The following is a 20358-nucleotide window of genomic DNA, read 5'->3' on the forward strand; positions in this document are numbered from 1 at the left end:
TGGTCTCCAAAGGGTTACACAGTCCGCTTCCCCGCGCTCCCCCCAATCGCACTACAATTCCCAAAATGCTCTGCGAGATGGACGCACTGACGCACTTCCTCTGCCTGGAAGGTTGGGGGAGGCCTTCCCGATTCTTGCCCCCCCCCCTTTTTTTTTTTTTTTTGCTAGATGGCATTTTTTCTTCTTTTTTCTTTACGGGGGATTGGGGGGAATGCTTGTTGCTCTCGGATTTGGATAGAGGGAGTCAAGAGGAGGTTGCTGGGGACGCCAGCCACGCCAGCCCCTCAAGTGCTTACATGACCTGGTGGGCCCAGCCTGCCTCTGGGCACCCCGTTTTCTCTCCCAGATTATGGGGGAGAAGCGATGTATGCCATCAGGTGTTGGCTCACATCAGCCTTTTCCCCCCTCGCTCGGCCTGAGTGTCCCCGCCCCCGCCGATGGCTCTCAAGAAGTATCCGAGTGTCTTTGTCGGTTTGCATTCATTCGGTTTGCACTCAGTGGAGCCAGGCTCGTCACAGCAGCCCCGGCTTTCTGCTTATTTCAGCGTCACAATTTTACCTGCCACCTGCGCTACTATTTTAACACTTTTCTGCCTTAAACGAGTTGCCTATTTTTGTCGTTTCCTGGGAGATACTATGTTCACAACCATGGGTTTCGCGTACTACTGTTTGTTTATGTTCTCTTGCTGCATCTTGGTGCTGGGATGGAATCCAGGGCCTTATGCTAAGTGCTCCAGCGCAGAGACATACAACCGGCCCGTATTTTTTGTTGCTGTTTTGGTTGCTGGCTGGTGTGAAGCTTGAGATCCTCCTGCCTCAACCTCCTGAGGGCTGATATTTCAAAAATACATAACCATGCCTGGCTTCAATTGTTTTCTTTCTTAAAGACAGGCTTCGGAGGCCTGGAGGTGGTAGCGAACACTTTTAATCTCAGTACTCCAGAGGCAGAGGAAGGCGGATTTCTGTGAGTGTGAGTTCGAGGCCAGCCTGGTCTACAAAGTGAGTTCCAGGAAAGCCAAAAAAAAAAAAAAAAAAAAAAGCTTCACTCTGAAACACAGGTTGGCCCTGAACTCAAGGCAATCCTTCTATGTCAGCCTCCCTATTACTGGAATTGCAAGTGTTAGCCATGATCCCCTTTCTTAAAGTTCTTAAAAACTGTAAAAGCATATTTTTTATTCTGTATACTTCTGGAAGTCTGACCCTCGGGCAATTGTCTTCCCTTGCCCGAGTCACCTACCCAAGTTGCTTTGCTGAACTGCTCTTAACACAGGCCCACACGACCTCCCAACTACATCTGAGGTTTGTAATATTCGTTGGAGCCTTTTTTTTTTTTTTTTTGGATACATTATGTTGTCCAGGCTGGTGTCAAACTCAAGATTTCTTGCCCTCAGCCACCTGAGTAGGTGGGATTACAACCTCCACTCTTTCCAGAACCAGGGTTAGTTCAAATTTAGAGGAGCAAATTCTGGAGGTGTGACTCTGGGGAGGTGTGGTCTACCAGGGGATGGGTGGAGCAGTCCTAAATGCTGTACTTCCAAGGCCTGTCTCAGAGCCTCAAGTTAATTGTACGAAAATAAGTTTATTGACATCTTGTCAGCACTGAGGAGAAAAGTGGGGGGGGCTGAGCTCTGGAGGTCAGACATGCCACGCAGCCACGGGAGGCAGAGGACCCACCCTACACCTCCCCAGCCAGAATTCCACCTCCCTGTCCCTAAAGTCCTCTGCCTTCTATATTCTGATTGGCCTAGCACACTCCCAACCCTTCTGCAGTCCGGGCTGGGGGAGTGGGGAGGCCCCCACGCGGTGTAGCTTCTCATCAAGTCAAGAACAGCCAATGTTAGGCAAAGAGGCATGTCGAAGAGCCAGGAGGTTCCCCCTCCCGCCCCACAAGGGGCAATATAACAACATAAAATTGATTGATGGCTTACAAGTTGGGGTTACAGGAGGCAGTCAGGCAGACACCACTGTACCAGAGAACGGGGCTGAGGGTGTCCCACCCAGAGAATCAGGCACTAACTAGCACAGGAAGTGGGGTTGCTCACTTCCCTAGAGCAGGAAGCCAGGGTGCAGCCAGGATGGGCAAAGAGCATCTCCTTCCTCGACGGCGCCGAGCACGGAGAGGGGTTTGCAGGCAGGAGCGTGGACGGGAGGAGATTTCACGGAGACTTCCAGCGGCCCCGCCTCTTCCTTGTAGGGAAGCCTTTCTTCCTTTTGTGCGGTGGCGAGTCGTGGAGATGAAGGGGTAGAGCCGGGGGTGGCGGTGGTTTGGGCACCCCTTCCTCGCTCCTGGGGGAGATGATCACTCCCCTGGCTGCCACTACAGCCCCATCCACCACAGCAGCTACCACGGACACAGGCTCTGGGGCCATCTCCACCTTGGGGGCCGGTGGCGGCAGGACTGGCTTGGGAGGTGGAGGCAGAGGTGGCGGTGGGGGCGGAGGCAGCGGATCAGCTGGGGTTCCGGGCAGAAGGGGTAACAGGGCGCTGAGGGCCTCGCTCAGTTTGGCCAGTCCCTGCCGAAGGGTGCCAGCCAACTCTCTGATGGCATTGGCAGTCTCCTGCTGAGCACGCAGAAAGTCCAGGGATTGTTCTGGGGCTAAGGTGGTGGGTCGAGGAGGTGGGCTAGGGGATGAGGGTGCCACCTGCGCCAGCGGCGTGGGTGGCGGTGGAGGGGCAGGCAGCGGTGGAGTCAAGGCCAGGCTGGGCAGCTGGACAGGCTGCATGGCTGCAGGGGATGGGGACTCACGCTCCTTGGCTTCCGGAGGATTGCAAGAGGGCCGGGAACAGGACTCCGGGCTGCTGGAGCCCCCTTTGCTCTGGGCTGGGGTATCTGTAAAGACAGAGGCCTTGGGTAAGTTATAATGTGCCTGCCAGGCTTCATTTCCCGTTTTAGCTCCGTGGTTCACTGTCAGTCTCTTCCCCCTACCATGAAACAGGGTTTCTCTGTCCGATGCAGGCTAGCTTGCAACTCCTGACCCTCTTGCTTCAACTTCTAAGTGCAGGTATCACACACAAGTGGTCTCTACCGCACATGGTTTGACTTTGCCTTTCAGAAATGCTGGCACATGCCTGTTAATCCCAGTACTAGGAATCCAAACCAGGAAGGAGACTGAGAAGGTCTTCGAAGGCCTGCATCCATTACACACCCAGTTTAAGGCCAGCTTGGATTATAGTAGACCATATCCAACCCTTAAAAAGCAACAGCCCGGCCAGTGGTGGTGACACACGCCTTTAATTCCAGCCCTTGGGAGGCAGAGGCAGGCTGATCTCTGTGAGTTCCAGCCTGGTCTACAAGAGCTAGTTCCAGGACAGCCTCCAAAGCTCCCTGTCTCAAAAAACAAAACAAAACAAAAAAACAAAACAAAAAAAAAGCAACAGCTTGGCGGTGGTAGTGCATGCCATTTTAAATCCCAGCACTCTGGAAGCAGAGACAGGAGGATCTCTGTGAGTTTGAGGCCAGCCTGGTCTACAGAGTGTGTGCCAGGACAGTCTTCAAAACTACACGGAGAAACACTATTTCAAAAAACCATAAATAAAAAATAAAAAATTAAACAAACATAAATAAATAACCACCAACAAAACATCCAAGACCTCTCCCACTTCAGAATCACACACACACAACACACACACACGCACGCACGCATGCACGCACGCACGCACGCACGCGCACGCGCCAAAAGCTGAACAGCTGTCGAGGCCCTTGCTTGAAATATTTGTATTCTGAAGCCCCCCCCAAATATAGTAGCAAGACGACCCCTGTAAGAGCATGTGAGAGAACAGAGGCCCTTGACGTCAGTCTCTCAATGCAGAAGGGTCAACTCATTAAACCTCGTGACCAGCTTCAGAGGACAAAAGTCTTGCTGTCCGCCTAGATAGCAAGAGACTCTGTGGGCTCCCCAAAGGTCAGAATCATCTGGACACTCTTCCCTGCATCTCTCAGCTGGAGTCCCTGGAGAGATAAGTGGCTGGCACACTGGTCATACTTTTCTGAAAGCAATCTCCAGCCATGACGGCAGGGGCAGTTCTGTCCCCACCTGCTGGGCTTCCCAACCTCCACTCACCTGGGACTTTGATTGACACTACTGGACTTGAACAGTCTGCAGAGAGGACTATGGTCCTGGGTGACCCAAACCCTCTTCCTTGAGCTGCAGCCTTGGGCTCTCTAGTGTCTCCAGGGGGCAATGCTCACAGTGTGCGCACTGGCCAATGACACTCCAAACTCACTACTGAAACGAGCTCCTGATCCCTGCCACCCCTGTATGTCTTCCTCATTCACTCTAGCCTCAGTAGAGACAGCAGCTCCGTCTTTCTCCAGCGGCTGGGGCTAAAATAACTCCTTCATTCCCCATTCTGCTTTTCCACTCCTGGGGTTGGACCAGAGTTTCATTCAAGTTAGGTATGTGCTCTACCATTAAACTACACCAGCAGCCTTTTAGTAGTGATGTTCTCTGTGTGTGTACGCACACACACGTATGTGTAAGGGGGTAGGTGCATGCATGTGTACACAGAACTATCCAACCTATTTTTGAAACACCGCCTCTCTGATTTGGTTTGGCTGGCCGGCCGACGTGCCCCCAGGGTCCTCCTGACTCCACCTCTTCCAAGCTGGGTTCTGGTGACTGAACTCAGAACTTCATACTTCTGCAGCATGCATATTACCGACTGTGTTCCTTCTCCAGCCCTACTTTTTTTCACCCAGAGACAGGATTTCTCTGTGTAGCTTTGTAGACCAGGCTAGCCTCGAACTGCCAGAGATCTGCCTGCCTTACCTCCCGAATGCTGGGATTTATTTATTTATTTATTTATTTATTTATTTATTTATTTATTTTTGTTTTTTTTGAGACAGGGTTTCTCTGTGTAGCTTTGGAGCCTATCCTGGCACTTGCTCTGGAGACCAGGCTGGCCTCGAACTCACAGAGATCCGCCTGCCTCTGCCTCCCGAGTGCTGGAATTAAAGGCGTGAGCCAACAAAGTCCCGCAACGTGCTGGGATTTAAAAAGGCGTGTGCGGCTACTGCCCAGATCAGCCCTATTTTTTTAAATATATTTTTTTTTATTTTGGTTTTTTGAGACAGGGTTTCTCTGTAGCTTTGGAGCCTGTTCTGGCACTCACTCTGTAGACCAGGCTGGCCTCAAACTCACAGAGATTCACCTGCCTCTGCCTCCCCCGTGCTGGGATGAGAGGCGTGCACCACCACTGCCCTGCCTTAAAACTATTTTTTATTTATTTAATTTATTATTTAGTCTTGGTTTTTTTCGAGACAAGGTTTCTCTATGTAACTGCCCTGGCGTCCTTGAACTCATCTGTAGACCAGGCTGTCTTGGAACTCACAGAGATCCACCTGCCACTGCCTCCCGAGTGCTGGGATTAAAGGTGTTGGAGCCCATCACCCAGCTAAGGTTTCGAAAGTGTAATTCTGTGTTTGTGTGTGACTGTGTGGGTGTGTGCAGGTGGGGGCAGAAGCACCAGAGGCCAGGGGCCTTGGACACCCTGAGGCTAAAGTCCCAGGTGGTTGTGAGATGCTGGTATGGATGCTGGGACCTGAGCTTGTGAGCTCTGTAAACAGTGCACGTCTTAACTGCTAAGCCATCTCTCCAGCTCCTCTGCTGTTGACTTGTCCAGGTTCTGCTGACTTGTCCAGGCTGGCTTCGAACTGTCACTTTCCTTCAGCCTCCTTTAGGAGCTGAGATCGCAGGCCTGCACCACCTCCACACCTGGCTTTTTTTTTTTTTTTTCAAGGCACTATCCCTGTGCAGGAGCCATTCCACATAAACCTGATTAAACCCAACACCCAACCTCTGAGTCTACAGCTCTGGCCTTGTCTGACCATTTATCTCCCTACTGGGCTGCCTGCCCTCATCCAATGCACCCCCAGTCCCTTCTCTACCATCAGCCTCGTGGGGTACCACTGAAACAAAACTGGACTCCAGGAAGGCAGCGAGGCACAGCCGACTGCTTGCTTCTCCGTACATGAAATGGAAGGTCTGCAACACAGACAGGATGCAGACAGGAAATAGTGGCTGCCTAGGGCCTTAGCACAACTAGCATGGTGGCTTCCAGGCCCACAGGCTCTACTGTTATCTCCTCAAGGAGACATTTCTTGGCTGTTATCTAAAGTGGCTGCTAGACCTTTCCTGGCTCTGCCCATAGCCCTAAGTGATCTCTTTGAGCAACCATTTCCCCTGGGGAATGGAATCCATGTTTGTTGTCTGTCTAATCATTCTAGGTGAGCTTCAACAGCCAAGGCTTCATTGTGCTAGCTGCTGTTTTCCCAGCCCGGGGATGGGACTCCAGGCCTTGCACGACTAGGCAGGGGCTCTACCACTGAGCCACGCCCCCAGCCCCTCACTGGGGGATTCTAGGCAGGGGCTCTACCACTGAGCCACGCCCCCAGCCCCTCACTGGGGGATTCTAGGCAGGGGCTCTACCACTGAGCCACGCCCCCAGCCCCTCACTGGGGGATTCTAGGCAGGGGCTCTACCACTGAGCCACGCCCCCAGCTCCTCACTGGGGGATTCTAGGCAGGGGCTCTACCACTGAGCTATTGGCCCAGCCCTCTATTCCATGTTGTTTTTTTGAAAAAATTATTGCATATTTACTCATTTGTTTGTGTTTATGGGGGGTTGAGGCACACATGCCATGTTGTACATGTAGAGGTCACAAGGCAAGTCGTCTCTCTGTCCACCATGTCAGTCCCAGGGATTGAACTCAGGTTGTCAGGCTTGGTGGAAAGCCTTTAACCACTGAGCCACTTCACAGGTTCTCCTTTCATTTTTCTTTTGCAGGGGGTGGGGTGGGAGGGTGTCTTTTGTTGTTGTTTTTCAAAACAGGGTTTCTCTGTGTAGCCCTGGCTGTCCTAGAACTTGCTCTGTAGCCCAGGCTGGCCTCGAACTCACAGAGATCCACCTGCCTCTGCCTCCTGAGTGCTGGGATTTAAAAAGGTGTGCGCCACCACCACCAGGCTCTCCTTCAAATACTATGTTAGAGATGTGTGATTGCACAGCTCACTTCCCAGTGCCAGCAAAGATGCAAACAGGCTGCTCACAGCTGCTCAGGGTCCTGCTCCTCCTCTTAGATTATAGACTTCTGATTTGTAACTTTCACACAGTATTAAGATGCTAGTTAGGCTTTTAATCCCAACACTTGGGATTGGCGGGGGGGGGGGGGGGGCAGAGGCATGTGGATCTCTGTGAGTTCAATGCCAGCCTGATCTACAAAAGTTCCAGGACAGCCAAGGCTACCCAGAGAGTCTGTGCAAAACAAACAAACAAGCAAACAAATAAATAAAAGTTGGTTAAGGATACTCTTGCCTTAGGGCCTTTGCACACGTGGTTTTCTGTAGCAGAAAGCCTCTTCCCTTAGACGTCCACTAAGTTCTGGGAGACATATATCTAACTGCAAAATCCTGGTTGACCTTACCACCTCCAGGAAGCCCTCCCTGGCTTCCCCCATTATACAGCGCATTATCACTGTAAGTAACTTTGGCATAGAGTCTCTCTCTGCCGGCCAGGCTAGCCTCAAAACAAGAGCTTCTCCCCTCAACACCCAATTTCAGGGCGAGCTGCCATTGCCTGGCTTGATACCCTCTCAACAGACTTCATTTTTCTCTTGTGTGTTTTTTTGTTTGTTTATGGAGACAGGGTTTCTCTGAGCTTTGGAGTCAGTCCTGGAACTCGCTCTGTAGACCAGGCTGGATTTGAACTCACAAAGATCCGCCTGCCTCTGCCTCCCAAGTGCTGGGATTAAAGGCGTGCGCCACCACTGCCCGGTTTCATTTACCTTGTTAACAGTTATTATGTGGCAGCGTTATGTGGCTATTTGTGGTATGTTTTCCCCCAACTACACCAGCTCTGGAAGGGAGAGGAATCTGTCTGGCCCTCCGGGCAGGCATGGTAGCAAGCCTGTAATTGCAGGGGTGGAAGGCAGAGAGAGGGAAACCTCCAGAGCAAGCTGGCTGGTAGGCTAGCCCCATCAGTGAGCTCTGGGTTTGACAAAGTGACCCTGACTCAAAGACTACAGTGAAAGTGGGTGACAATTCTGATATCAGCAGGGCGGTGGTGTCACATGCCTTTAATACCAGCACTGGGGAGGCAGAGGCAGGCGGATCTCTGTGAGTGCGAGGCCAGCCTGGTCTACAAAGCTACTCAGAGAAACCCTGTCTCCAAAAACAAACAAACAAACAAACAAACAAACAAAAAACCGAAAACAAACAAAAAAATGGAAAAAACAAAAACCCAACTCCAATATCAACTTTGGGTTTCTCCATGCACACACATACATGCATGCAAACACGCATGCCTACACACTTGTACACAACACACGGACACAAATAAAGTTGTTATCATTTGTCCTGGTCCGACGGGACCACTTCACAGAAAGGTAAAACTGAGCGCACAGGTTGGGCTTCTGGCCGTTTCCTGGCTCCCACATCCCCTCTACCTGAGTTACAACTCCTGACCTTGACTTACTAGGCCCACAAGCTTGTTTGTCTTCCATCCTACCCATTCATTAACTTCCCAGTTGCCAATGGGTAAAAACTATACACAGGCATAGGTCGGGCATAGACACGGTTCAACACCTCACTCTTTACTTGCTGTGCTGACTTCAGGAAGGTAAATGAACCTCTCTGAATCCATCGTATGAATGCCTAGCGAAGGGGCCAGGGAGATGGCATTGTAAAGATGCCTGCTGTGCAAAACCCCACAACTTGACTTCAATCCCGAGAACCCAAAGTGGAAAGAGAGAGAGACTTCTAAAAAAGATAATCCAGAGTGAAGGCTGAACAGGAATTGAGCAGGAGGCAAAGTCCCCAGGGCAGCTCTTCCAGCTTGACCTTGAGAAGTCACCAGACTCCTCCAAGTCTTGGATTTACAGTGGAGAAGCAGTACGGACCTCCAACTGTTGACCGTTACTCCACAAGCTAGCCATGCACTCCAGGGACACCACAGCAAGCAATCTGCCCATTTTGCTACACTGAGATCCCACAGAAACCCTCAAGAGGGGGAAACTTACTACTTTTCACCTGTGTTTGGCAGGAGCAGAAGTGAACTGGGACTAACCTACTGGGATGACACCACCCAGTGACAACACTGTGATTAACACTCAGCCTGGACTCTGCCTCCAGGCACTACCCAGGACAGAATTCCCGCCCCCCCCTCTCTCTCTCTCTCTCTCTCTCTCTCCATTTATTTTCCGGGCTGGAAATGAACTCTAGATCTCCATGACGGCTGGGCAAGCTCTAGCTAGCGGTAACCAGCGCTCTTTCTGTTTTTGTTTTGCTGCAGGGTCTCTGGAAGATTCCCAGACTGCTATTGAATTCATGCTGCAGCCCCAGGCAGGCACTGAGGTCCCGGATCCTCCTGTCTCGGCCTCCACGGGAACTGGGAGGAGAGGCCGGCCCCACCTACTGAAACCCTGCCTGTCTGCTGCTGACATATCCCAGGTACAGACCCTGGAGAGACCGGGTCCCACAGAGCTTGGATTTGCCTTTAACTCACAACACACCCAAAGATAACCTTGGTCTTCTGTCACCAACTTCAAGGTATTGGAATTACAGTCAGGTGTCACCACAGGGATCTATGCAGAGCTGGGGGATCCCACCCGGGGAACCCCCCCCCCAGGCTAGGAAAAAGCATTACCAACTGGGCACCCGCAGAGGCCCCTCCTCACCTTCCTCCTGAGGCACAGGCTAACCTTGAGTTCCTCTTTTCTTCTATCCTCGCCTCCCGAGTGCTAGAATCACAGGCCCATTGCCACCAAGTCTAAACCATATCCTTTCTGACCTTATCGCCCCAGCTCTAAAACACCGGGGGGGGGGGGAAGGTGACAACACCCACCTCCCACGGTTTTTAGAAGAATGTGACAAACACGCCCCAAGGATCTGGGCGTGAACTGCATACAGTAGGCTTTAGAAAGTGTTTGCAGTTGTTAAAGGAGTGGCTTTGGGACTCACCTGCCCGTCGATCCTGCTTTCGGTCCTCCGACATAACATACCGTTGGGTACTGGTGGACTGAGCTTGCGGCTGTGAAGAGGCGGCTGCTGGGGATTCCTCAGACCCAGCGCCGGCTCCGGGCCCCGCCACGCCCGGCCCCAGGATGGCGAAAATAGTCTCCTCCTCCGTGGAGAAGGTGTCCTCGGCGGCGGGCCCCGCGCCCTGCGTGGAGTGCGGCACCCGGGCCAGCTTCTCCTTGGTGCGGCGCTTGAAGTCGTTCCAGCGCTTCTGGACCTCCTGGCCCGTGCGCTTCCAGCTGGTGATGCCGTTGATCTTGCTGGCGATGCTGTCCCACACTCGCCGCCGCTCGGCCACGCTCACCCGACGGTTCTGCGAGCCGTAGAGCTGAGGGTAGTGGGCACGCACCTCCCGAATCAGGATCTGGTTCTCCTCGAAGGAGAACCGCGGCTTGCGGAGCCGGGTGGTCTCCTCCGCTTCGCCCGGAGCCGCTGCCGCGGTCGCCGAGGCCATGGTGCCCCCAGACGCCACCGATCGGCTGCCTGGCGCATGGGGGGCGCCGGCTCTGCGGGCAAAGGGTGAACAGCGCTGGCGGGGGCTCGGTGTCCCCGTGTCGCCCCGACACGGGCTCCTCCGGTCCCCTGGGCAAAAAAAAGTAGCGGTGGGAGCGGCGAGCTGCTAAGCGCAATCACAGGTGCTGGCTGGTCGCAGGTGACACCCGCCCAGTGCCCATCTTGTGCGTGCTTCACGCGGCCGCCGAATGCCTCGCCGAGGAGTTGACGGGTACCGGGGGGGACAGTCTGGAAGGATGGAGGGAAATGAGCAAAAGTGGAAGGGACAAGGGTGTCCCTGGCGCTGCAGGAGTTAGAGGAGAACGGGGGCGCAAGGGGAAACAGGAAAGGGAAAGAGAATCGGGGATGCCCCGGGGGTCGAACACGCGCGAGGCTTTGAAGTGGTGCCAACCGGGCAATGCAGTAGGCAGGGGGGCATCCGGGATCAGAGGGGAGCGCTAGGGGGCTCCCAGGGTATTGCGGGTGACTGTTTTATGGTCCCTGAGAATGTTCAGAAATAAAGGTGATCTGGGAGCCTCTAAGTAAGACCATAAAATAATAAGGCTGGGGGGTCTGCAGGGATTGTGGGGGTGCTGGGAATGCCTGGGGTGGAGGGGAGCTCTGGAGATAACGGGGGTCCTGGGTAAGAGGAGGGACTCCCCGGAGCTCTCTGGGACTCGAGGAAGAGTGATGGAACGCAGACGATGGGGACCCAGTGGGGCCGTGGGTCACTCACCCGCGCGCCGCAGCCGCAGCCCCAGCCCCTGCCTGCCTGCCGGTGGGTCAGGGCTTCGGCTTCTGCAGCCTCTTCCCTCCTCCCTGCCTCTCCCTCCCCCTCTGGGCCCCGCCCCCAGTAGCATCGAGAGCCGAGGCGCATGCGCGCTGAGCGGACGCCGTCTCCAGACACCCCGGGAGCCGGGGCTGCGTTCTCTGCGCCCGGCGTCTCCGCAGGGCGCAAGCGCAGAACTGCTCATCGCCCTGCTGCTCCAGAAGGACACGGCTGCGCAGCCGCACACTTAGCACTGCGCTAGTCCCTGGGCATCTCGTGCCCAATTGCGCATGTGCGCACCCATGGCACGCATGCGTGTCGCTGGCACCTTGCCCTCGGGGGTTACCCAGGACCAAATCCTAGTGCGGGCGCAGCTGAGGAAGGAAAGATGCTGGAGAGAGAGAGCGCTCTAGAATAGAGTTGAGTTTCCTCTTTTGGGGGAGTCCTTCTCTAGCCTACTCTTTCTGCTAAGCGAAAAGGCTTTTTTGTTAGAGGAGGAGGAGGAGGAAGGGAGCGATGAGGAGGGAAGCAGAGTTTAGTTTCCATGACAACTGCGTGGGTGGCGATGGGGGCGTTAGGAAACCTTGCCCACGCCCAATCAACGCCCCAGCGTTGGATGGCTCGGGAACTACCTCCTACGGATTGAGGCGGGGCACCCTGGAGATACTCCCCGCCCATGCGGAGGCGGTAACTATAGCAACCCAGCAACCGCCCAATCACGCCTGGGAGGCCCCTCTGTTCAGGCTTTGACGTCACCGCTCGGAAAGGGAGTTCAAAGACTGGAGTTCCTTGGAGGGCTCGCACGGCGATCCTGGTTATGCCCCGTTTTAATCAAAAGCGCCCATCGGGAATGAATCAAGGGCACCAGTTGTATGAGCTGAATGGCTGGATGACAGAGTTTAGCTTTGTGAAAAGAATTTTTTTTTTCAGTGCCAGCCGTTGCAAGGTCATTGAGTAAACGGTGCTTCATTTATCCGACCGTTATTTATGAGCGCCCACATAGCCCTAGGTGCTGCCGTATAAAAGGCAAAACTCCGTTTCCTCTTCGTGCTCACTTGCAAAAATTGTTTTTGAGGGCATCTCACTAAGTAGCCCAGGTTGGCATTGAACTTGCAGTAAGACTCTCGCTGCAGCCTCTAGACTATTTAGGAGGACAAGGTAGGTGCCGCCACCACACTTAAGGAGAAGGTGATGAGTATTAAGAAAAGAGGCGGGGGACGGGCTGAAGAGATAGCAGTTAAGAGCTCTCGCTTGAGGACTCGAGTTTGGGTTTCTGTACCCAAATGTGGGGCTCATAACCGTCCTCCGCTCCAGTACCAACGGATCTGATGCCCTCTTCTGGTCTCTGCTGGCACCAGGCATGCCCGTGGTGCACAGACACGCAAGCAAGCAAAACACCCATCCACAGAAAAAAAGGGGGGAAAGATTTTGGTTTTAATTGTTTGTCTATGCATGTGGGTGGTGGTGCCTTGGATGCCAAAGAGAGTGAGAGATTGCTACAGCTGTATCCACCTGCTTCTGCCTCCTGAGTGCTGGAATTAAAGGCGTGGGTGCCACAACTCTCTTGTGTGTGTGTGCACGCGTGTGCGTATTGGTCTTTTTTTTTTTTTTTTTTGGTTTTTTGAGACAGGGTTTCTCTGTGGCTTTGGAGGCTGTCCTGGAACTAGCTCTTGTAGACCAGGCTGGTCTCGAACTCACAGAGATCCGCCACCTGCCTCTGCCTCCCGTGCGTATTGGTCTTTAGAGACAGGGTTTCTTAGTGTAACAACCCTAGCTGTCCTGAAACCTGCTTTGTAGATCAGCCTGGCCTTGAGATGCGCCTGCCTCTGCCTTCTGAGTGCAGGAATTCAAGGTTGTGTAAGACCATGTGGCTACTTCATACTTTATTTTATTTTATTTTTTGGTTTTTCAAGACAGGGTTTCTCTGTGTAGCTTTGGAGCCTATCCTGGCACTCGCTCTGGAGACCAGGCTGGCCTCGAACTCACAGCTATCCACCTGCCTCTGCCTCCCGAGTGCTGGGATTAAAGGCATGCGCCACCAACACCCGAGGCTACTTCATACTTTTTTAAAAAACAGTTTTGTGATGGGGTTCGGGAGCCCAAAGTTTAAAATCTATCAAAAGCCAAACCTAGCAGTCCCTAGTCTAATAAGGCAAGAGGGGAACACCTGGGTGATTAGAGCTGTAGATTCCTAAATTCAGTCTCCAGGGAACAGGAGAGAGAACACGGAAAAAGGTGCTTGCACTAAGCTTGAGGCCTGAGTTCAGTCCCCAGGACCCACACCGTAGAAGGAGAGACTGAATTCCCTCAAATTACTATCTAACTACTACCTAGATATTGTAACCCTTGCCCTCACCCTCTGCAGTTTCTTTTTTGTTTTGTTTTGAGACAAGGTTTATCCACATAGCCCTGGCTGTCTTAGAACTCACTCTGTAGACCATACTGGTCTGGAACCCAGAGATCCACCTGCCTCTGCTTCCTGAGTGCTGGGATCAAAGGCCGTGTGCCATCACTGCCCAGCTCCACCCCAGGTTTATAAAAATAAAATAAAAAATAAATGTCTATGTGGATTCTGAGAAATATTTGTGATCCTATCCTAGCCAGACAAGCCATGTTGGAGGACCTAGGAGGCAGTTCTGGATCTTTCCCGCACCTCCTGAGGTTCTCAAGGTTTCAGGCAAACGCAGCCTACAGTGTCTTCCTCCTTCACCTATCCCCCCCCCCAGCCCACCAAGCATATCAACCAAGTTCAAAGACTGCAGACACCAGGATCTCAAACCCAACTCTAAAACTCTTTATTCGCCAGAGCTCCACCTATCCATCCATACATCCTCACCCCATCTCCAAGCCCAACTCCTAAATAACTTAAAATCCTACTGGAGTTCTTCTTTGACCCTAAAATTAACATCTAAGCAGCCACCATGTTCCCACTGGGTCTCTGACTCTTTGGCTGCGGGACTCACATTGACTTAACGAAACACTCAAGTAACAAGACTGGAGGTGGCAGATGAATCTCTCACTGGGAGAAGGATCCATCAGTGATGGGTTTGGGGGCAGGAGGAAGTGAGATGGGGTCGGTGATAAAGTAGGGGGAGCTGTGGGCTTCAGCTCACTTGAGGCAGCCTGAAGCTACAAAGGCCCTGCAGCCTTCCAAGAGGGTTCTGACCCTCCTGCAGTTCCTGCTGGACTGGCATGTTCAAGGAACTGAGGGCTGAACTTGAATGGTCCCGTGGAGAAACCCGAGTCTGCAGACGCTGAGGAAGATGAAGATAAATGGTCTCACAGTCAGTATGAACATCAAGTCCTTAGTAGTGGCGGTCCCAGTCAGTCTCTGGCACTGTTCCAGGATTCTGACAACTGACACACTGGGATTCTGTAGGGTGGAGAGTCCAAGGGTTTCCCCCAAGGGATCTTCACCAGGGATCTGAGAAGTCAACAAGGCTAGCTCGGTTGTCATCAGCAGGCCGTCACAATCCAAAAGAAGCCGCCAAGATGCACCGTCCATGGAGAACAGCTCTCACAGCGTCAGGAATCTCTGAGACAGGTGGACTGGGCTGCCTGCAACCCCCAATGTCTCAGGATCCTAAAGATTTAGAGAACAGTGGGATCTAGGAACCCCCATAGGGCTGGGTGAGCAGAGGGGAGGGTACCAGGGTCAGAGGAAGGAGGGTTTGGGAGTGTGGGTGATAGGGGCCTCATGGATCTTACTTAACGCTTGACTTTGCGTCCAGCGGAGTTTCGTACACCTCGACGGTAGAGAGACTGCTGGTTGCTGTTTAGCGGACAGTACTTGAGCGTGTGAGCCTGGTCCCCAGTGGCCCCACACAGAGGACACACATAATGCCTCAGGATGGGACACACCACGACACCTTCAGATGTCTTCAGCTGGTGGGAGGCATAGACGTGACGAGACTCTCCATTGTGTTTGCAGAAGTTGCATAGGGTAGCCAGGCTCCCGTTGACCCCCTGCTCACTCTTCTCCTGCCTGAGGGTAGACACCTCAGCACCCTCATCCTCCAGTCTTTGGCTCCGGCCCTGGATTATCGCCAGTATCACTTGGCTCAGGTTAAAGTAGTCCTTCCACCTGTCAAAGGGTGGCAGCTCCATGACACCTCTGTGTGGCTGGTGGCCGTGGGCACTAGGCAGGGCCAGGGGGCCAGGGACTGTGAGGTCAGAGGCCCAGAGCAGCAGGCTGTTGTGGAGCAGAGAGAAGGCACACCCCCTTATAAATACTCCCCTAGAGCCCCCTCTAAGCATAGGTGGGGCTTAGATTTAAAGGGCCCACTTCCAGCCCAGGGCTCTTGGCTAGCTCCAATCTCCCAGGGAGACGGGAAAACTGCTTATTTGCAGGTGGCCCCTCCTCCAAGGCACTCTGTGTTTTCTGGACAGGAACTTCTAGTCCGTGGGCCTCAGTTTCCCTCCTGTTCAGTTTAGGGCTTTGCTCGTGTCTCTTGCTCATTCTCCTTTCCTTCTTCCCTCGGAGTCATCCAGAACCTTATTTATGATTTGACTGAATGTTTTGGTTTGGTTTGCTTTGGGTTTTGGAGAGAGAGTCTCACTACGCATCCCTGGTTGTCCTGGAACTTGCTACGTAGACCAGGCTGGCCTCAAACTCAGAATCTACTTCCCCAGGTGCCAGGACTAAATAAAGGCGTGCACCATGTCCAGCTTAATTTTTTTTTTATTACCTGTATTTACTTAATAGTGGGGGCATGCCACAGCTTACATGTGGGGATCGGAGGACAACTTGCAAGAGGCAGCTCCTTCCCCCAAGTGGATTCCAGGGACCAAACTTGGGTCGTCAAGCTTGGTAGTAGGCCAAGCTGAGCCATCCGCACTGGCCCATGTGGGTTTCTGTTGTGTTTGTTTTTATTTTGAAACAGTGTTATGTCTTGTTACATAGTCCATGACCCTGAATCTCCCATTCTTCAATTCAGGGCCTAGGAACAAGCTTCTGTGTCCTGCTTCAGTCTTGAGAGTCCCGAGTCCTGAGACGACAAACCAGGGCTGGGCAGTCTGCTCAGTGGTAGAGGGCTTTGTCCCCAGGTGGTTTGCCTGTAAACCCCACACTTGGGAGGAGCAACAGTAAGGATCACGAGTTCAAAGCCAGTCTTCGATACTTGTAGCCAGTTTGAGGCCAGCCTCACCTATAAAAGCTTCTGCCTCAATTGACAGAGGCCAGACACGGCTCAGCAGTTAAGGGTGCTTAATGCTCTTACGTATGATCCAAGTTTGGTTCCCAGCTCCAAGGTCAGGCAGTACACAACCTCTCTGACCTCTCTGTTACCCGCACTCATGTGCATATAGAGATGCATAATTAAGAATAATAAGCTGGGCATTGGTGGCGCACGCCTTTAATCCCAGCACTGGGGAGGCAGAGGCAGGCAGATCTCTGTGAGTTCAAGGCCAGCCTGTTCTCCAGAGCAAGTGCCAGGACAGGCTCCAAAGCTACACAGAGAAACCCTGTCTCGAAAAACCAAAATAAATAAATAAATAAATAAACAAAACAAAAATTACAGCCCAAATCTAGGATGTATTTCCAGAATTCTCTTTTGAAATTGCTTTTTGAGATGTAGCTTGGGCTAGCCTGGAACTCCTGCCTCACTTCCCAAATATTGGAGGGACTGGCATGAGTCACTGGGCTTATGGACCTAGTATGCTTTTTCTTTCAACATTTGTGTGTGTGTGTCGAATATGGTTGTGTGTTGTATATGTGTGTTTGTATATGTGTGTTGTATTTGTGTGGTGTGTGTTGTATATGTGTGTGTTGTATGTGTGTATATGTTGTATGTGTTGTGTTTCTGTATGTTGTATATGTGTTGTGTGTGTTGTGTATGGTTGTGTGTTGTGTATGTGTGTTTTGTGTATGTGTGTGTTGTGTGTTGCATGTGTGTGTTGTACAAGTGTGTGGTATGTGTGTGACGTGGGTTGTATATATGTGTATGTTGTATATGTGTGCATTGTGTGTTATATATATATATATGTGCGTGTTGTATATTTGTGTGTGTTGTATGCATGTGTATTGTAATGTGTGCGTTGGATGTATGTATGTTGTATGCTGTGTGTTTCTGTATGTTGTACACACATGTGTTGGTCTCTGTTGTATATGCATGTGTGTTGTGTGTGTGTGTGTGTGTGTGTGTGAATGTGTGTGGGTGCCTGCACTGCAGCACACAGGTCAGAGGACAGCTTTTGGAAGTCAGTTCTCTCTTTCCACCATGTGGGTCCTGAGGACTGACCTCAGGTTGTCGGGCTTGGAGACAAGCGTCTTTATCCTCTGGGAGGTCTTCCCTGCGAGGCCTTAACCCTAATGTCTCAATAGCCCTGCATGTGAGGCACACACTGTGACACAGTGACCAAACAGTCTGATTTAACCCTCACAAGTCCATGGGGGGAGCACAGCTATGACCAATAACCAATTACAGACCAATAACCGAGGTTCAGAGAGGGAAATTCATCAGTCTGGAGGCACACAGCATGGAAAAAAAACGGGATCCAAACAAGTGTTAACCAGTTCTTACAGTGCTTGGTGCTATACAAACATGATTCTTCGAAGGCCACTGTCAGCCAAGAAGGTGAGGACTCTATTTCTTTCCTGTCATAGAGGATAGGAGGCTCAGACACAAGAGGGAACACAGTCAAGGTGACAAATTGAGGAGATAGCAGAGTTGGGACTGACACCTATGTGGGGTGGGGTGTGTGTGTGTGTGTGTGTGTGTGTGTGTGTGATTTTTTGTTTCTGCTCTCCAATCCCCTCCTCTCACCTCTAGATAAGGACCAAACCCAGGGCTTTGCTTGCTAGGCAAGCACTCTACCACTGAGCTAAATCCAACCCTCGCTGTGTTCATTTTTGAGGCAAGATCTCACGTAGCCCAGGCTGGCCTTGAACTATGCAATTGAGGATGACCTTGAACTTCTGATCCTTACCAAGGACTGGGGTTACAGGTGTGCACCACCATGCCTGGCATTTGTGATGCTTGGTATACAACCCACTGTAAGCGGGGCATGGTGGTGTACCCCTTTAATCCCAGCACTCGGGAGACAGAGGCAGGAGGTTCTCCGTGAGTTTAAGGCCAGCCTGGTCTACAGAGAGAGTTCCAGGGCAGTCAGGGCTACACAGAGAAACCTTTTCTCAAAAAAACCAAAAATAAATAATAAATAAACAAGCGTAATAAAACTAATTTTAAAGTCTCATTGTAACCAAGCAGGGTGACATGTTCGCAAGCCTAGCTCTCAGAAAGCTTTTGGGTTTGCTGTCTTGAGCTACAATTAAGACTAACACAGGAAGCTGAAAACACTATCATTGTCCCATTGTACAGATGAGCAGAGAGAGGCTCCAGAGACGCTGAGGGGTTGGTCAAAAATAAGTGGCTAGCTGAGACCCAAACCCTGAGTAATCTACAGTTCATGAAACCCCATATGGAACGTAGTCAAGACAGATAAACAAGGACGTGCTGTAATCCCAGCAGAGGCAGGAGGATTGCTGCAAGTTTAAAGCCAGCCTAGCCTACAGAGCGAGGCACCATCTCAGAACAAGTCAAGAGAATCAGGGGAGCTGGGTGAGGCTTGCCTGGTGTAGGTGCACACTGAGATACAGGCACTGCCATGAGGGAATGTCTGAGACCCTGACTTTCCACACAGAATAATGCCACCAATATTTCCACCAGGGACAACCTCCAGGGCAAAAGAGACACACTGGCTGCTGTATGGGAGAGCAAGGCTTCTGTTGAGGGGCCCAGAATAGGCTTTGGATAATACAGCAGAAATGAAAACATGGTTGGGGAGACTGAGGCCGGAGGGTCATGAGTTCTAATCCAGCTTGGATTGCATAGGGAGACATATGTATGAGGGAGAGGCAGGTGGCTCTCTGAGTTTGAAGCCAGGCTGGTCTGCAAGGCATTAGGCTGTGTGTGTGTGTGTGTGTGTGTGTGTGTGTGTGTGTTGCTCACGCACACATGTGTGCATATATATGTGTCTCAAAACAAGGAAAAATAGCTATGATGGTGATTTTTAGGGTCTAAGTTGTTGTGGGTTGGTGAGCCTCCTGTGTGTGGCAGAGCCCGAGCCTTGGCCGTGATCACTTCAGTTGAAAGCCTGAGAGCAGGATAAGGACAGGCAGGTTTGCAGAACAGGGTAGTTACTATTGCTATTGTTTGGTCAGCTCATCCCCAGTGCCTGGCCTGCCCACCTTATTTATTTTCCCTGTTTCATGTCTCATCTTGTTACTTAGCAATGGCAGCCTTTCCTCCTGGGCCTCTGGTTGATGTTTATTTTGGGGATGTTTGCAGGCAGCTCTTTAGGTAAGCCTAGACTTGGGTGGTATAGAGAGGAAAGAACCGGAGGTGAAACTGACAAGAGGCTGCCCAGCCTGGTGTTTACTATGTAGGGTTATGCTACCCAAGCCCTGGCCCTGTAGGGGTCCGCCTCCCTGTTTACTTCTGAGTTGTCTTCAGCCTGACCCCCCCTGGCTAGAAAACAGATGAAGGGGGTTTCAGACAGGTGGATTGGGTAAGGATCCCAAACCTTCCCAAGGCAGGTGCTCTTAACTGCTGAGCCATCTCTGCAGCCCCCACTTAAGCTTTTCTTTAATTCCTTTTCTCAAACTGGAAGCTTATCTCTCTGTGGTCTTGTCCTGAGGTCCTCACTCCCTTTATGCCATTTAGCATTGGGTTTTTTTTTTTTGTAGTTGTTTGTTTTATCTTCTTTAGCATTGGCCTTGGCTCTGTTACATTTCCTGGTGCCTCTTTTCTCTCAAACTGTACATTTTATATTTCTCTTTGTCCAGATTAATCCTTTTTTTTTCATTATAGATAGCCTTGAGAGTGACCATTAATACATAGTCAATACTAGGCTGTCTTGAAATCTCCTCTGCCAACACCATTAATGCAAAACTCTTCAAGTTAACCTCAGGCAGACTGTTAGGACCACGGCAAAAAGCAGCCACATTCTTTACCAAGAATATCACAAAAAAATAGTTTCTAGGACACCTATTAATATTCTTTCCCTATGAATCTTCTTGACCTGGTTACCACAGTTCACATCTGCCTCAGCACATGGTCCATACTTCTACTAGGATGGCCTAGTAAGCC

At 51.6% G+C, this 20358-nt stretch overlaps 2 protein-coding genes across 2 annotated transcripts; both read right to left on the reverse strand.

Annotated features, from left to right (window-relative positions):
• Positions 1-1558: 1558 nt before the first annotated feature.
• On the reverse strand, positions 1559-11359 carry Mypop (Myb related transcription factor, partner of profilin). The gene is made up of 3 exons (XM_027430965.2): positions 11237-11359; positions 9952-10749; positions 1559-2829 (listed from the first exon to the last, which is right to left on the reverse strand). The coding sequence occupies exons 2-3, from the start codon at positions 10460-10462 to the stop codon at positions 2156-2158; spliced, it is 1185 nt and encodes a 394-aa protein (XP_027286766.1). The 5' UTR covers positions 10463-10749; positions 11237-11359; the 3' UTR covers positions 1559-2155.
• A 3618-nt stretch (positions 11360-14977) lies between these two features.
• Nanos2 (nanos C2HC-type zinc finger 2) lies at positions 14978-15376 on the reverse strand. Its single transcript, XM_027430972.1, has one exon. The coding sequence runs from the start codon at positions 15374-15376 to the stop codon at positions 14978-14980; it is 399 nt and encodes a 132-aa protein (XP_027286773.1).
• Positions 15377-20358: the final 4982 nt, after the last annotated feature.

This window comes from Cricetulus griseus, chromosome 9 (assembly GCF_003668045.3).
Source record: "Cricetulus griseus strain 17A/GY chromosome 9, alternate assembly CriGri-PICRH-1.0, whole genome shotgun sequence".
Taxonomy (NCBI): Eukaryota; Metazoa; Chordata; class Mammalia; order Rodentia; family Cricetidae; genus Cricetulus; species Cricetulus griseus.

Coding starts and splice junctions, on each gene's coding strand:
- Mypop (XM_027430965.2), bottom strand. CDS start 10,462: ATGGCCTCGGCGACCGCGGCAGCGGCTCCGGGCGAAGCGGAGGAGACC. Junction 2,830..9,951: donor AAAGCAGGATCGACGGGCAG/GTGAGTCCCAAA, acceptor CTGTCTTTACAG/ATACCCCAGCCCAGAGCAAA.
- Nanos2 (XM_027430972.1), bottom strand. CDS start 15,376: ATGGAGCTGCCACCCTTTGACAGGTGGAAGGACTACTTTAACCTGAGC.